This window comes from Salmo salar, chromosome ssa14 (assembly GCF_905237065.1).
Source record: "Salmo salar chromosome ssa14, Ssal_v3.1, whole genome shotgun sequence".
NCBI classification, from domain to species: domain Eukaryota; kingdom Metazoa; phylum Chordata; class Actinopteri; order Salmoniformes; family Salmonidae; genus Salmo; species Salmo salar.
The window spans coordinates 84922290-84941011 of record NC_059455.1 but is presented as its reverse complement, the minus strand read 5'-3'; the positions used below and the strand labels follow the sequence as shown (position 1 = coordinate 84941011).

General features: G+C 41.9%; 1 protein-coding gene across 1 annotated transcript in view; it reads left to right on the top strand.

Moving 5' to 3' along the window:
* The window catches only part of LOC106570470 (calcium-binding mitochondrial carrier protein Aralar2), a 114197-nt gene that overhangs the window by 14546 nt on the left and 80929 nt on the right, over window positions 1-18722 (top strand). The window contains exon 6 of the mRNA XM_014142850.2: window positions 11546-11692. Within this exon, the coding sequence (XP_013998325.1) occupies window positions 11546-11692 (147 nt within the window). The remainder of the gene's footprint in view (window positions 1-11545; window positions 11693-18722) is intronic.

Genomic DNA, 18722 nt, shown 5'->3' with positions numbered 1-18722 from the left:
TTATCCCGGAAAACGTTCGCGCTGCAAATTTCTCATAAGGGCTCTCTCGCCAATTACTGTCACGGTGGAAGCCAGAGATTCTCCAAAATTACATGATGTGTAGGGCATAGAGTGTGATTTGGGATGCAGACATTCTTTTTACCCTCTTGTGTCGTGGATGCCAACCAAGGGCTGATTGACTTCACATTGTTGTGTACATAGTGTGGTTTGGTGATGTATGCCATGCGTAGAGGTGGCACATGGCAGCCAATAGCTATGTCAGATGTGCTGCTTGGCACACTGAACATGGATGGAGGGCATTAAAGTGGCTTTGTTATGTTATGTCTGAGCTTTTTAAAGCTACAGTCTACGATTTGGGTTGTGTTTTCAATGGTAATTTCAACGCTTGATATTCACATATGTAGCTGCAAAAAACCTGAATCCCAGTCTTTAGCTTTAAGGGTCAGTAATGACTTTAACCTGGTTTGTGTTGATCGGAACCAGAGGGAACATTTTTTACATTTTAGTCATTTAGCAGACGCTCTCATCCAGAGCGACTTACAGTAGTGAATGCATACATTTCATACATTTTTTTTTCTGTGCTGGCCCCCCGTGGGAATCGAACCCACAACCCTGGCGTTGCAAACACCATGCTCTACCAACTGAGCTACAGTTAGAGGGAATATGTACAGTATTTCTCCTGCAGGTATTCCTTTGTTTAAAGACCTTAAACAGCGGGAAAGACACCAATGCCTCTCGTATTGAAACCCAAAACAGAGGTGGCTCGTCAAATATTCCATCCAATCCAGAGACAATTGAAGTGAGTGTAAATGCCGTGGTAGTCTGGGTATTGGTCTTCAGAGGCTTAGCTCTCCTCCTGAAAACCATGTCTCTAAAACACTCACAGTTGTAATAAGTTCCGTTTTTACAGGCTAAAAGCGGCTAAAACCGTAAACTGCTACATTCTGGGCCGCAATTGTTCTGTTGTTCCATGTGGTTGTGGTAGGCTCCTAACTCTACTTAGTGTTGTCTTGCTCCAGTCTCTGTAGCTCAGGGATATTTTCCACCCTTCTCTTGTTTTGACTATACTGCTCCAGCTGTCTTTTCATTTGATGTTTTCTCTGTGTTAGTCCCCCCCACTCCCCAATTTGGACCTCTTCATCAGAATGTAAAAACAAAAATACTGAAAAAAATTCAGATGATGAAAATGTCTCTTTCACAAGTTATTTATGTTTATTTGCAATATGTTCGTTTGGATGGCTTCCATTTTGGACCTCCTCAGTACATTTAGTATAACCACCCCTAATGATGATTTTCCTAATTGATCGTTAAATGACGGTAGGTAGCTGACGAGCTCATATGCAGAAAGTGTTATTGACACCCTGTTCTCACAGAAACCTGTTTTGCGGATCACACCCCTTTTGGGAGAAATGTCAATAGTAATTCCCCCCCTTTCTATTTAGCTTTTCGTAGGTGTCAATCTCCTGAAAGTGTTCTCTGGGGTTGGTGAGTGTAGCCGGAGGCCTGTTATGTTATCAGCCTCTAAATGTCAGTCACAAAGACTTAGACGCAGGAATACATGCTAACAGATTTTGATGTGCAGTACTTTTTGAATATTGTGTTGCAGGCTATTCTTATGATAAAGAATGGTAGAGAGGAAGTCCCAAAATCCATATGAATGTAATATTCAATAATATCTCTAATTGACTTAAATAAAGTCAGTAAGTAGCATATGTGTATTGTAGTTTTACAGTTGTTTGAATTTTGGTATTTGCAGTATGAGCCATGACGAAGCGGTATTGTGTTTGAGGTTTGTTTACAGTGTGTCTCACCAGACGTGTGGTCACAGGTAGTGATAATGGCTTTTCATTTCAAAGCCCCACAGGAGTCTTCCCATGAGCCTGTCTGTTGTCTCTGTGGTCCACGGAGGAGGAAGCTGCCGTGCCGTGTGTGTATGTGTGTGTGTTGTGAAATAGTGACCACTTAGGTGATTAGCCAGTCAGTTTGTGTGTGTGTATCCCCTGGAGTGCCATAATGGGGGATTTGGGCTGGTGAGAGAAACACAAGAGTCGCCCCACAGCAGCAGCGTGACGAGAGGAAAGGAGAGAGGAAAGGAGAGAAGAGAAGAGAGGAAAGGAGAGAGGGGAGCGGAGAGGAGAGGAGAGAGGAAAGAAGAGAGGACAGGAGAGGAGAGAGAGAGAGAGAGAGAGAGAGAGAGAGAGGAGAGAGCAAATGACTGCAGCTCCTCTAAATGCTGGCCCCCTGTAACTGAGAGCGGAAAATGGCTCCAGGGGGCTCATCAACGGCAATTGTGCTTCTCTGAGAAGTGGGCGTGTGTGTTTGTAGAGACGCCCTCAACTGAAGTCATTAACATGTTATAAGGAGAAACAATTTTCCACAAAATGTTTAAATCATGTCCAGAAATATGTGTTACTGTGCATACGAAAATGAAGGTACCTCTGTTTCTATCCATGTGTGTTTGTTGCTCTATCTCTCTGAAGCTACACTATATATAGAAAGTATGTGGACACCCCTTCAAATTAGTGCATTCGGCTATTTCAGCCACACCCGTTGCTGACAGGTGTATAAAATCGAGCACACAGCCATGAAATCTCCATAGACAAACTTTGGCATTAGAATGGCCTTATTGAAGAGCTCAGTGACTTTCAACATGGCACTGTCATAAGATGGCGCCTTTCCAACAAGTCAGTTTGCCCTGCTAGAGCTGCCCTGGTCAACTGTAAGTGCTGTTATTGTTAAGTGGAAAAGTCTAGGAGCAACAAAGGCTCAGTCTCGAAGTGGTAGGCCACACAAGCTCACAGAACAGGGCCCTTGAGTGCTGAAGCTGTCTGTCCTTGGTTGCAACACTCACTACCAAGATTTAAACTACCTCTGGAAGCAACGTCAGCACAATGACTGTTCGTCAGGAGCTTCATAAAAGGGGTTTTCATGGCCGAGCAGCCGCACACAAGCCTAAGATCACCATGCACAATGCCAAGCTTTGGCTGGAGTGGTGTAAAGCTCGCTGGAATTGGACTCTGGAGCAGTGGAAACGTGTTCTCTGGAGTGATGAACCACGCTTCACCATCTGGCAGTCCGGCGGACGAATCTGGGTTTGGTGGATGCCAGGAGAACGCTACCTGCCCCAGTGCATAGTGCCAACAGTAAAGTTTGATGGAAGAGGAATAATGTTCTGGGGCCGTTTTTCATGGTTTGGGCTAGACCCCTTAGTTCCAGTGAAGGGAAATCTTAATGCTGTAGCATACAATGACATTCTAGACGATTCTGTGCTTCCAACTTTGTGGCAACAGTTTGGGGAAGGCCCTTTCCTGTTTCAGCATGACAATGCCCTCGTGCAAAAAGCGAGGTCCATAAAGAAGTTGTTTGTCGAGATTGGTGTGGAAGAACTTGATTGGCCTGCACAGAGCCCTGACTTTAACCCCATCGAACGAATTGGAACGCGCAGTGCCTGACCTCACTAATGTTCTTGTGGCTGAATGGAAGCAAGTCCCCGCAGCAATGTTCCTAGTGGAAAGCCTTTCCAGAAGAGTGGAAGCTGATATAGCAGCAAAGAGGGGACCAACTCCATATCAATGCCCATGATTTTGGAATGAGATGTTCGGCGAGCAAGTGTCCACATACTTTTGGTAATGTAGTGTAGGTGTGTCTCTATGTGATTTAAAGGCTATCTGTGTCTGTCTGTGTGATTTAAAGGGTATCTATGTGATTTAAAGGCTATCTCTGCCAGTCTCTGTGATTTAAATGGTATCTATGTGATTTAAAGGCTATCTCTGCCAGTCTCTGTGTGATTTAAAGGCTATCTCTGCCAGTCTCTGTGTGATTTAAAGGGTATCTATGTGATTTAAAGGCTATCTCTGCCAATCTCTGTGTGATTTAAAGGGTATCTATGTGATTTAAAGGCTATCTCTGCCAGTCTCTGTGATTTAAATGGTATCTCTGCCTGTCTCTGTGTGATTTAAAGGCTATCTCTGCCAGTCTCTGTGTGATTTAAAGGCTATCTCTGCCAGTCTCTGTGTGATTTAAAGGCTATCTATGTGATTTAAAGGCTATCTCTGCCTGTCTCTGTGTGATTTAAAGGCTATCTATGTGATTTAAAGGCTATCTCTGCCTGTCTCTGTGTGATTTAAAGGCTATCTATGTGATTTAAAGGCTATCTCTGCCAGTCTCTGTGTGATTTAAAGGGTATCTATGTGATTTAAAGGCTATCTCTGCCTGTCTCTGTGTGATTTAAAGGCTATCTATGTGATTTAAAGGCTATCTCTGCCAGTCTCTGTGTGATTTAAAGGGTATCTATGTGATTTAAAGGCTATCTCTGCCTGTCTCTGTGTGATTTAAAGGGTATCTATGTGATTTAAAGGCTATCTCTGCCAGTCTCTGTGTGATTTAAATGGTATCTATGCCTGTGTGATTTACAGTTTTTCTCAATAGCTTTGGCTCAATTATCAAATGAGAATATATTTTTTCAAAACAATAAGTTCAAATCTCTGAACTATTAGTTTCTTGTTAACACCAGATTTGAATTTCTTATTCATTTAAGCAACTTGCACGTGTTTTGGCACGTGTACAAAAGATTAAGTACAATTGTCTACAATTTGCACAATAACTACATGCACATGGCTGATGAAAACTGCTGAGTTGATTCTCAGTGAAATTGTCATACTTTTCACAACTTTTAAACATTATTTTAATGTGTGAACCATCACATGCAAAATGATCCATTCAATGATCAAAATCAGTTAGACATACATGTATATTCCATAAATATCAATGACATGGAATGTTTGTAATGTCTGCTAAATTGGCAAATTACCTGCCAGGTTACATAGTAATGGAATAGGAATCACAGTCTTACAAATAAACCAATCAAGTTTGGAAGCATATATATGGAGCTTGCCCACAGCACAATCACTACCATTTCTGAACATGGAGGAACATCACAACTCTGAACAGCAGCTAGATGCTCGTGGAAGAGAGATAATAAGAAGTGTAAGAATGCGTGGTGGTGGTGTTATGGGAAGACATAATAGAGGAAGAGGTAGAAGGCAAAGAATAAGAGTCAGTGATGAAATCAGAGCCACAATTGTGGACCATGTCATAAACCACGGTCTGACAATGGAAGAGGCTGGTTGGAGAGTACAGCCTAATGTAAACAGGTCCACAGTGTCATAAACCACGGTCTGACAATGGAAGAGGCTGGTTGGAGAGTACAGCCTAATGTAAACAGGTCCACAGTGTCATAAACCACGGTCTGACAATGGAAGAGGCTGGTCGGAGAGTACAGCCTAATGTAAACAGGTCCACAGTGTCATAAACCACGTTCTGACAATGGAAGAGGCTGGTCGGAGAGTACAGCCTAATGTAAACAGGTCCACAGTGTCATAAACCACGGTCTGACAATGGAAGAGGCTGGTCGGAGAGTACAGCCTATTGTAAACAGGTCCACAGTGTCATAAACCACGGTCTGACAATGGAAGAGGCTGGTCGGAGAGTACAGCCTAATGTAAACAGGTCCACAGTGTCATAAACCACGGTCTGACAATGGAAGAGGCTGGTCGGAGAGTACAGCCTATTGTAAACAGGTCCACAGTGTCATAAACCACGGTCTGACAATGGAAGAGGCTGGTCGGAGAGTACAGCCTAATGTAAACAGGTCCACAGTGTCATAAACCACGGTCTGACAATGGAAGAGGCTGGTCGGAGAGTACAGCCTAATGTAAACAGGTCCACAGTGTCATAAACCACGGTCTGACAATGGAAGAGGCTGGTCGGAGAGTACAGCCTAATGTAAACAGGTCCACAGTGTCATAAACCACGGTCTGACAATGGAAGAGGCTGGTCGGAGAGTACAGCCTAATGTAAACAGGTCCACAGTGTCATAAACCACGGTCTGACAATGGAAGAGGCTGGTCGGAGAGTACAGCCTAATGTAAACAGGTCCACAGTGTCATAAACCACGGTCTGACAATGGAAGAGGCTGGTCGGAGAGTACAGCCTAATGTAAACAGGTCCACAGTGTCATAAACCACGGTCTGACAATGGAAGAGGCTGGTTGGAGAGTACAGCCTAATGTAAACAGGTCCACAGTATCATCAATTGTGCAAACATTCGGCATGGAAAACAGGTAAATATGAACTCGTTCTTTACTTTTGGTACAGCATTCCATTCACAACAATACAGCAACTATTGTAAAGGTAAACGCAAGTCTGAAAATCACAATGTATCGTAAGATATGTATAAGGAATATACAGTAATACGACACAATTTGAATACAATATACTATCTGTAACATGATCTATTTGTGAATTCTACACGTCATATATAGGACTGCACAACGACCTCATGCTGGTGGCAGAGCAGCAGTATTCAGCCATCAGCAAGAACAAGACATTTGCCACATGGTCATAGTCAACAATTACATCATGCTAAGAGAGATCCAAAGTGCAATCATAAATGACAACAAAATCTTCGCAAACATCAGTTCTGTCAGCATTTCCACTATAGACAAGAGTTTTGAAAATAAATTAAATGACTGAAACGACCGTACAAGGTGCCAGTTGAGAGGAATAGTGACAGAGTGAAGGAGCTGCGGTACCAGTATGTCCAGGTAAACCATTGGTGTGCACATGGTATATGGTACAGGGAGTTCTACTTTACTTCAATGATGCCTGTATATACTTCCTGAAGTTGTAGATACCCATAAGAACAGAAAACATTTCTACTTTACTAAACTGTCGGATTCTAGAATAGGCTATGTAAAACAAACTTTATATTTTGTTTCTGTGTTACTGTATAGAAAATAATGGAGCTGGAAAGACATGAAATTACCCACATTCTTGTTTTTGTGGACGAGGCTGGGTTCAATCTGACCAAAGGCAGGAGACCTGGCCGCAATCTCATTGGACACCGGGCCACAATTGGCACACCAGGCCAACGCGGGTGCAATATTACAATGTGTGCTGCCATTTCTGAGAATGGTGTGAGCACACATATTTCACACATATTTCACACATTGGGGCCTATAACATGCCTGTCTCTGTGTGATTTAAAGGGTATCTATGCCTGTCTCTGTGTGATTTAAAGGGTATCTATGCCTGTCTCTGTGTGATTTAAAGAGTATCTATGCCTGTCTCTGTGTGATTTAAAGGGTATCTATGCCTGTCTCTGTGTGATTTAAAGGGTATCTATGCCTGTCTCTGTGTGATTTAAAGGGTATCTATGCCTGTCTCTGTGTGATTTAAAGGGTATCTATGCCTGTCTCTGTGTGATATAAAGGGTATCTATGCCTGTCTCTGTGTGATTTAAAGGGTATCTATGCCTGTCTCTGTGTGATTTAAAGGGTATCTATGCCTGTCTCTGTGTGATTTAAAGGGTATCTATGCCTGTCTCTGTGTGATTTAAAGGGTATCTATGCCTGTCTCTGTGTGATTTAAAGGGTATCTATGCCTGTCTCTGTGTGATTTAAAGGGTATCTATGCCTGTCGCTGTGTGATTTAAAGGGTATCTATGCCTGTCTCTGTGTGATTTAAAGGGTATCTATGCCTGTCTCTGTGTGATTTAAAGGGTATCTATGCCTGTCTCTGTGTGATTTAAAGGGTATCTATGCCTGTCGCTGTGTGATTTAAAGGGTATCTATGCCTGTCTCTGTGTGATTTAAAGGGTATCTATGCCTGTCTCTGTGTGATTTAAAGGGTATCTATGCCTGTCTCTGTGTGATTTAAAGGGTATCTATGCCTGTCTCTGTGTGATATAAAGGGTATCTATGCCTGTCTCTGTGTGATTTAAAGGGTATCTATGCCTGTCTCTGTGTGATTTAAAGGGTATCTATGCCTGTCTCTGTGTGATTTAAAGGGTATCTATGCCTGTCGCTGTGTGATTTAAAGGGTATCTATGCCTGTCTCTGTGTGATTTAAAGGGTATCTATGCCTGTCTCTGTGTGATTTAAAGGGTATCTATGCCTGTCTCTGTGTGATTTAAAGGGTATCTATGCCTGTCTCTGTGTGATTTAAAGGGTATCTATGCCTGTCTCTGTGTGATTTAAAGAGTATCTATGCCTGTCTCTGTGTGATTTAAAGGGTATCTATGCCTGTCTCTGTGTGATTTAAAGGGTATCTATGCCTGTCTCTGTGTGATTTAAAGGGTATCTATGCCTGTCTCTGTGTGATTTAAAGGGTATCTATGCCTGTCTCTGTGTGATTTAAAGGGTATCTATGCCTGTCTCTGTGTGATATAAAGGGTATCTATGCCTGTCTCTGTGTGATATAAAGGGTATCTATGCCTGTCTCTGTGTGATTTAAAGGGTATCTATGCCTGTCTCTGTGTGATTTAAAGGGTATCTATGCCTGTCTCTGTGTGATTTAAAGGGTATCTATGCCTGTCTCTGTGTGATTTAAAGGGTATCTATGCCTGTCTCTGTGTGATTTAAAGGGTATCTATGCCTGTCTCTGTGTGATTTAAAGGGTATCTATGCCTGTCTCTGTGTGATTTAAAGGGTATCTATGCCTGTCTCTGTGTGATTTAAAGGGTATCTATGCCTGTCTCTGTGTGATTTAAAGGGTATCTATGCCTGTCTCTGTGTGATATAAAGGGTATCTATGCCTGTCTCTGTGTGATTTAAAGGGTATCTATGCCTGTCTCTGTGTGATTTAAAGGGTATCTATGCCTGTCTCTGTGTGATTTAAAGGGTATCTATGCCTGTCTCTGTGTGATTTAAAGGGTATCTATGCCTGTCTCTGTGTGATTTAAAGGGTATCTATGCCTGTCTCTGTGATTTAAAGGGTATCTATGCCTGTCTCTGTGTGATATAAAGGGTATTTATGACTGACTGTGTGATTTAAAGAGTATCTACACCTGTCTCTGTGTGATTTAAAGGGTATCTGTGTGATTTAAAGGGTATATGTGTGATTTAAAGGGTATCTGTGTGATTTAAAGGGCATCTATGTGATGTCAAGGGTATCTGTGATTTAAATTATATCTGTGTGATTTAAAGGTTCTCTGTGTGATTTATTGGGTATCTATGTGATTTAAAGGGTATCTGTGTGATTTAATAGGTATCTATGTGATTTAATAGGTATCTATGTGATTTAAAGGGTATCTGTGATTTAATGGGTATCTATGTGATTTAATGGGTATCTATGTGATTTAAAGGGTATCTGTGTGATTTAATGGGTATCTATGTGATTTAATAGGTATCTATGTGATTTAAAGGGTATCTGTGTGATTTAATGGGTCTCTATGTGATTTAATGGGTATCTATGTGATTTAAAGGGTATCTGTGTGATTTAATGGATATCTATGTGATTTAATGGATATCTATGTGATTTAATGGGTATCTTTGTGATTTAAAAGGTATCTGTGTGATTTAATGGGTGTCTATGTGATTTAATGGGTATCTATGTGATTTAATGGGTATATGTGTGATTTAATGGGTATCTATGTGATTTAAAGGGTATCTGTGTGATTTTTCTATTTTTATAATATTTTTATTTCACCTTTATTTAACCAGGTAGGCAAGTTGAGAACAAGTTCTCATTTACAATTGCGACCTGGCCAAGATAAAGCAAAGCAGTTTGACACATACAACAACACAGAGTTACACATGGAGTAAAACAAACATACAGTCAATAATACAGTACAAAAATAAGTCTATATACAATGTGAGCAAATGAGATGAGATAACGGAGGTAAAGGCAAAAAAAGGCCATGGTGGCGAAGTACGTACAAGTAAAACACTGGAATGGTAGATTTGCAGTGGAAGAAAGTGCAAAGTAGAAATAGAAATAATGGGGTGCAAAGGAGCAAAATAAATAAATACAGTAGGGGAAGAGGTAGTTGTTTGGGCTAAATTATAGATGGGCTATGTACAGGTGCAGTAATCTGTGAGCTGCTCTGACAGCTGGTGCTTAAAGCTAGTGAGGGAGATAAGTGTTTCCAGTTTCAGAGATTTTTGTAGTTCATTCCAGTCATTGGCAGCAGAGAACTGGAAGGAGAGGCTATATAAGGGGTCTCTATGTGATTTAAAGGGTATCTGTCATTCACCAGGTTTCCATTGAACCTTTTTAATGTGAGTAAATAAGGTTGGATAAAAAATGTAGTGACAGGCCTCATGGAAACAGAACATTTTTCGGTAAAGTTTCCAAATATCAACTAAACTGTTATACAAGGTTGGATCTTTTTGTGTCTGTAAAATTTATTATGCGAGAAATGTCGGTGGAAATGCTTTTATGCTCAAATATTGATATAATAACCATCGTTTCTAAGTTAACTTGGAGTCACGCGATGATATGGAGTGTGGTCCTCCCACTACGACTCGTCAGGAAAGCATGCAGTTTATTAGGCTACAGATGTAATAAGTTATGATGAACTTCACAGGGTGGTGGAAGTGCACGGTGATGAACTTGATGCTCCTTTCAATAAATATTGAGGGTCTTATTCTGGTGACATGGTGATCGATGCTTGGCTGCCATTTGAAAAGTAAAAAGAATCCTGCACTTTTGTCCATAATAATAATCTCATGTAGGCTACATGTGCACTCTAGCCAAGCACACAGATAGAGCTGTTGGCTAGAGTACACGTGCCAATACCAGAATGGGCACATTCTCTATATAACGCAACATTTTTGGTGAAAAACCATCAGTAGAGTTGAAAAAGCAATGGAAACCCATTTAACTTGTATTTTTTATTCGGTACATGGGAATTTATCTGTAAAAGGCATGTTTATGTCACGCGCAGCCTTTTATCTGAAACAAGTCAGTTTGATGGAAACACATCTCTGGTTGGAAAATGAGTGTATTTTTTTAATGTGAATTTTAGAATATTCACATGAAAATCTGTCACCAATTGGATGGAAACTTAGCTTATGGCTGTCTCTATGTGATGCCAAGGGTATCAATGACTGTCACTGTGTGATAGAAAGGGTCTATTTTTTATTTAAAAGGTATCTGTGTCATTTAAAGGGTATCTGTGTGATTTAATGGTATTTTGAATTGAATTGAAATTATTTTGGGTAACAGACATATACAATAAAATGTTCAATGTGGTTCCAGAGGATATCACTTGAAAGTATTAATTAAAACGCTTGTTTCCAAAGTGGTCCTCGATGGTAAAAACAATAACACATATAATGATTAAAAGGCAAAACAAAATTACAAACAACCATAAATATATTCATTTTTATTGACATCCTTAAAGGTGGCACTATTCACCTCACTTCTCCCTAACCTTAAAAATCTACCATATTCTTTTCACGTTAAACAATCTATTAATTGCACATTTGAATGATTTAAAGGGTATCTGTGTAATGTAAAGGGTATATATGTGATTTAAAGGGTATCTGTGTGAAGGAGGTGATTTAAAGGCTATCTATGAGTCATGAGGATGGATGAGTCAAATCCTCTGTATGACCTCTACTATGTGGGTTAGGCCCTGTACATAGTGTTTGTGCCCGAATGTGTGTGTATCTGTCTATGTATGTGTGCTATGTGTGTGTATGTATCTGTCTCTGTGTGTTGTTAATCTGTGTGTGTGTGTTCCTCTGTCTCCTCCCCAGGAGATGCAGCTGGAGCATGCACGGCAGGCCTTTGTTCAGAGGGACAAGGCCCACAGCGGCTCCATCTCCGCCCTGGACTTCAGGGACATCATGGTCACCATCCGGCCCCACATGCTCACACCCTTTGTGGAGGAGAGCCTGGTGGCGGTGGGTCTGGCTTCCTGGTTCTCTGCTTCTCCTCCCTCTCTCCCTCTATCCTTCTCCTAACGTGTCATTACCTCAAACCTCTCTGACAGCAAACCAGGCAGTTAAATATCTCTCTCTCACACATACAAACACGCACACACACACACACACACACACACACACACACACACACACACACACACACACACACACACACACACACACACACACACACACACACACACACACACACACACACACACACACACACACACATATATGTTTTGGTGTCCTCTCATCTTTTCTCTCTGTGTGAGGAAATAATTGTAGTATTACATATATGAATGGTATGTTTGTGTGAGTAATTAAGTATGTACAGTACCAGTCAAAAGTTTGGACACACCTACTTATTCAAGGGTTTTTCTTTATTTGTACTATTTTCTACATTGTAGAATAATAGTGAAGACATCAAAACTATGAAATAACACATATAGAATCATGTAGTAACCAAAAAAGTGTTAAACAAATCCAAATATATTTTAGATTCTTCAAAGTAGCCACCCTTTGCCTTGATGACAGCTTTGCACACTCTTGGCATTCTCTCAACCAGCTTCATGAGGAATGCTTTTCCAACAGTCTTGTTAAGACTTCCCACGTATGCTGAGCACTTGTTGGCTGCTTTTCCTTCACTCTGCGGTCCAACTCATCCCAAATTGGGTTGAGGTCGATCAATTGTGGAGGCCTGGTCATCTGATGCAGCACTCCATCACTCTCCTTCTTGGTCAAATAGCCCTTACACAGCCTGTAGGTCTGTTTTGGGTCATTGTCTTGTTGAAAAACAAATGTTAGTCTCACTAAGCGCAAACCAGATGGGATGGCGTATTGCTGCAGAATGCTGTGGTAGCCATGCTGGTTAAGTGTGCCTTGAATTCGAAATAAATCACAGACCGTGTAACCGGCAAAGCTCCCCCACAGCATCACACCTCGTCCTCTGTGTTCCACGGAGGGAACCACACATGCTGAGATCATCCATTCACCTCCTCTGTGTTCCACGGAGGGAACCACACATGCTGAGATCATCCATTCACCTCCTCTGTGTTCCACGGAGGGAACCACACATGCTGAGATCATTCATTCACCTCCTCTGCGTGTCACAAAGACACTGCGTATGGAACCAAAAATCTCTAATTTGGACTCATGAGGTCTGATGTCCATTATTCTTGTTTCTTGACCCAATCAAGTCTCTTCTTCTTATTGGTGTCCTTTAGTAGTGTTTTTTTCAGCAATTTGACCTGATTCACACAGTCTCCTCTGAACAGTTGATTTTGTGTCTGTTACTTGAACTCTGTGAAGCATTTATTTGGGCTGCAATCTGAGGCTGGTAACTCTAATGAACTTATCCTCTGCGGCAGAGGTAACTCTGGGTCTTAATTTACTGTGGCGGTCCTCATGAAAGCCAGTTTCATCATAGCGCTTGATGGTTTTTGCGACTACACTTGAAACTTTCGAAGTTCTTGACATGTTCCGTATTGACTGAGCTTCATGTCTTAAAGTAATGATGGACTGTTGTTTCTCTTTGCTTATTTGAGCTGTTCTTGCCATAATATGGACTTGGTATTTTACCAAATAGGGCTATCTTCTGTATACCACCCCTAGCTTGTCACAACACAACTGATTGGCTCAAAGCATTAGGAAGGAAAGAAATTCCACAAATTAACTTTTAACAAGGCACACCTGTTAATTGAAATGCATTCCAGGTGACTGCCCTCATGAAGCTGGTTGAGAGAATGCCAAGAGTGTGCAAAGCTGTCATCAAGGCAAAGGGTGGCTACTTTGAAGAATCTAAAACATGAAATATATTTGGATTTGTTTAACACTTTTTTGGTTACTACATGATTCTATATGTGTTATTTCATAGTGTTGATGTCTTCACTATTATTCTACAATGTAGAAAATAGTAAAAATAAAGAAAAACCCTTGAATGAGTAGGTGTCCAAACTTTTGACTGGTACTGTATGTCTCACATGTCACTGTGTGTGTGTGTGTCTCCCTCCATGTCTAGCCTGTTTTATAAACACCTAGTGAACTCTGTCATTTCTCCCACAATGTTTACCTCATAATCCAGCCATCTCTGGGTCCATGTTAGTAAACACACACTCATTTCCATTACAGACTCATTAAACACAACCTACACCTACCAAACCTACACACTCTACACACTCTACATACTCTATAAACTCTACACACACTCTACACACTCTACACACACTACATACTCTATAAACTCTACACACACACTACACCCACTACACACACTCTACACACACTCTACACACACTCTACACACACTACACAATCTATAGACTCTACACACACTACACACACTCTACACACTCTACACACTCTACACACACTACACACACTCTACACACACTACACACACTCTACACACTCTACACACACTGCACACACTACACACTACACACACTACACACACACACTCTACACACACTACACACACTACACACTCTACACACTACACACACTACACAATCTATAGACTCTACACACTCTACACCCACTACACACTCTACACACTCTACACACACTACACACACTACACACTCTACACACACTACACACACTCTACACACTCTTCACACACTACACACACTCTACACACACTACACACACTCTACACACACTCTAAACACTCTACACACACTACACACACTACACACACACACTCTACACACACTACACACACTACACACTCTACACACTACACACACTCTACACACACACTACACACACTATACACACACTACACACACTACACACTATACACACACTACACACTATACACACACTACACACTCTACACACACTACACACTCTACACTCTACACACACAACACACACTACACACTCTACACACACTACACACTCTACACACACTACACACTCTACACGCACTACACACTCTTCACACACTCTACACACACTATACACCCACTACACACTCTACACACACTCTACACACACTCTACACACACTCTACACACACTACACACTATACACACACTACACACTCTACACACACTACACACACTCTACACACACTACACACTCTACACTCTACACACACTCTACACACCCTACACACACACTCTACACACACTACACACTATACACACACTACACACTCTACACACACTATACACACACTACACACACTACACACACTACACACTCTACACACCCTACACACACTCTACACACACTACACACTATACACACACTACACACTCTACACACACTATACACACACTATACACCCACTACACACACTACACACACTACACACTCTACAGACACTACACACTCTACACTCTACACACTCTACACACACTACACACACCCTACACACTCTACACACACTCTAAACACACTACACACTTTACACACACTATACACACTCTCTACACACACTCTACGCACACTACACACTCTACACACACTACACACACTACACACTCTACACACTACACACTCTACACACACTACACAATCTATAGACTCTACACACTCTACACCCACTACACACACTACACACTCTACACACACTACACACTCTACACCCACTACACACACTACACACTCTAGACACACTACACACACTACACACTCTACACACACTACACACACTCTACACACTCTACACACTCTTCACACACTACACACACTCTACACACACTCTACACACTCTACACACACTGCACACAATACACACTACACACACTCTACACACACACTACACACTCTACACACACTACACACTCTACACACTACACACACTACACACACTCTACACACACACTACACACACTCTACACAAACTACACACACTACACACACTACACACACTACACTCTACACACACACTACACACACTCTACACACACTACATACTACACACTCTACACACACTACACTCTCTACACACACTCTAAACACACTACACATTCTACACACACTACACACTCTACACACACTACACACTATACACACACTACACACACTACACACTCTACAGACACTACACACTCTACACTCTACACACTCTACACACACTACACACACCCTACACACTCTACACACACTCTAAACACACTACACACTTTACACACACTATACACACTCTCTACACACACTCTACGCACACTACACACTCTACACACTACACACTCTACACACACTACACAATCTATAGACTCTACACACTCTACACCCACTACACACACTACACACTCTACACACACTACACACTCTACACCCACTACACACACTACACACTCTAGACACACTACACACACTACACACTCTACACACACACTACACACACTCTACACACTCTACACACTCTTCACACACTACACACACTCTACACACACTCTACACAGACTACACACACTCTACACACACTCTACACACTCTACACACACTGCACACAATACACACTACACACACTCTACACACACACTACACACTCTACACACACTACACACTCTACACACTACACACACTACACACACTCTACACACACACTACACACACTACACACACTACACACACTACACTCTACACACACTCTACACACACTACACACACTCTACACACACTACATACTACACACTCTACACACACTACACTCTCTACACACACTACACACTCTACACACACTACACACTATACACACACTACACACTCTACATGCACTACACACTCTTCACACACTCTACACACACTATACACACACTATACACACTATACACACTACACACTATACACACACTACACACTCTACACACACTACACACTCTTCACACACTATACACACACTACACACACACTACACACTCTACACTCTACACACATTCTACACACACTACACACTATACACACACTACACACTACACACACTACACACTCTACACACACTACACACTCTACACACACTCTACACTCTACACACACTCTACACACCCTACACACACTCTACACACACTACACACTCTACACACACTATACACACACTACACACACTACACACACTACACACTCTACAGACACTACACACTCTACACTCTACACACATTCTACACACACTACACACTATACACACACTACACACTCTACACACACTACACACTCTACGCACACTCTACACACAACACATTCTTTACACACACTCTACACACACTACACACTCTACACACACTACACACACCCTACACACTCTACACACACTCTAAACACACTATACACTTTACACACACTATACACACTCTCTACACACACTCTACGCACACTACACACACTACACACTCTACACACACTACACACTCTACACACACTACACACTCTACACACAACACACTATACACACTCTACACACTACACATTCTACAGACTCTACACACTCTACACACACTCTCTCCCTCTAATCTCACACATACAGTTGAAGTCGGAAGTTTACATACACCTTAGCCAAATACATTTAAACTCAGTTTTCACAATTCCTGACATTTAATCCTAGTAAAAATTCCCTGTCTTAGGTCAGTTAGGATCACCACTTTATTTTAAGAATGTGAAATGTCAGAATAATAGTAGAGAGAATTATTTATTTCAGCTTTTATTTCTTTCATCACATTCCCAGTGGGTCAGAAGGTTACATACACTCAATTAGTGTTTGGGGTCATTGCCTTTAAATTGTTTAACTTGGGTCAAACATTTAGGGTAGCCTTCCACAAGCTTCCCACAATAAGTTGGGTGAATTGTGGCCCATTCCTCCTAACAGAGCTGGTGTAACTGAGTCAGGTTTGTAGGCCTTCTTGCTTGCACACACTTTTTCAGTTCTGCCCACAAATTTTCTATAGGATTGAGGTCAGGGCTTTGTGATGGGTACTCAATACCTTGACTTTGTTGTCTTTAAGCCATTTTGCCACAACTTTGGCAGTATGCTTGGGGTCATTGTCCATTTAGAAGACCCATTTGCAACCAAGCTTTAACTTCCTGACTGATGTCTTAAAATGTTGCTTCACATCATTTTCCTCCCTCATGATGCCATCTATTTTGAGAAGTGTACCAGTCCCTCCTGCAGCAAAGCACCCCACAACATGATGCTGCCACTCCCGTGCTTCACGGTTGGGATGGTGTTCTTCGGCTTGCAAGACTCCCCCTTTTTCCTCCAAACATAACGATGGTCATTATGGCCAAACAGTTCTATTTTTGTTTCATCAGACCAGAGGACATTTCTCCAAAAAGTACGATCTTTGTCCCCATGTGCAGTTGCAAACCGTAGTCTGGCTTTTTTATGGCGGTTTTGGAGCAGTGACTTCTTCCTTGCTGAGTGGCCTTTCAGGTTATGTCGATATAGGACTCGTTTGACTGTGGATATAGATACTTTTGTACCTGTTTCCTCCAGCATCTTCACAATGTCCTTTGCTGTTGTTCTGGGATTGATTTGTACTTTTCGCACCAAAGTACGTTCATCTCTAGGAGACAGAATGCGTCTCCGGCTGCGTGGTCCCATGGTGTTTATACTGGCGTACTATTGTAAAGAGGCACTGAGTTTGAAAATAGGCCTTGAAATACATCCACAGGTACACCTCCAATTGACTCAAATTATGTCAATTAGCTTATCAGAAGCTTCTAAAACCATGACATAATTTTCTGGAATTTTCCAAGCTGTTTAAAGGCACAGTCAATTTAGTGTATGTAAACTTCTGACCCACTGAAATTGTGATACAGTGAAGTCTCCGGGCTGCACACCGTCGCAGGAGGTTCCGGGCTGCAGGCCGTCTCAGGAGGTTCCGGGCTGCAGGCCGTCTCAGGAGGTTTCGGGCTGCAGGCCGTCTCAGGAGGTTCCGGGCTGCGGGCCGTCTCAGGAGGTTCCGGGCTGCAGGCCGTCTCAGGAGGTTCCGGACTGGGGAGCGTCGCTGGAGGCTCCGGACTGGGGAGCTTCGCTGGAGGCTCCGGACTTTGGAGC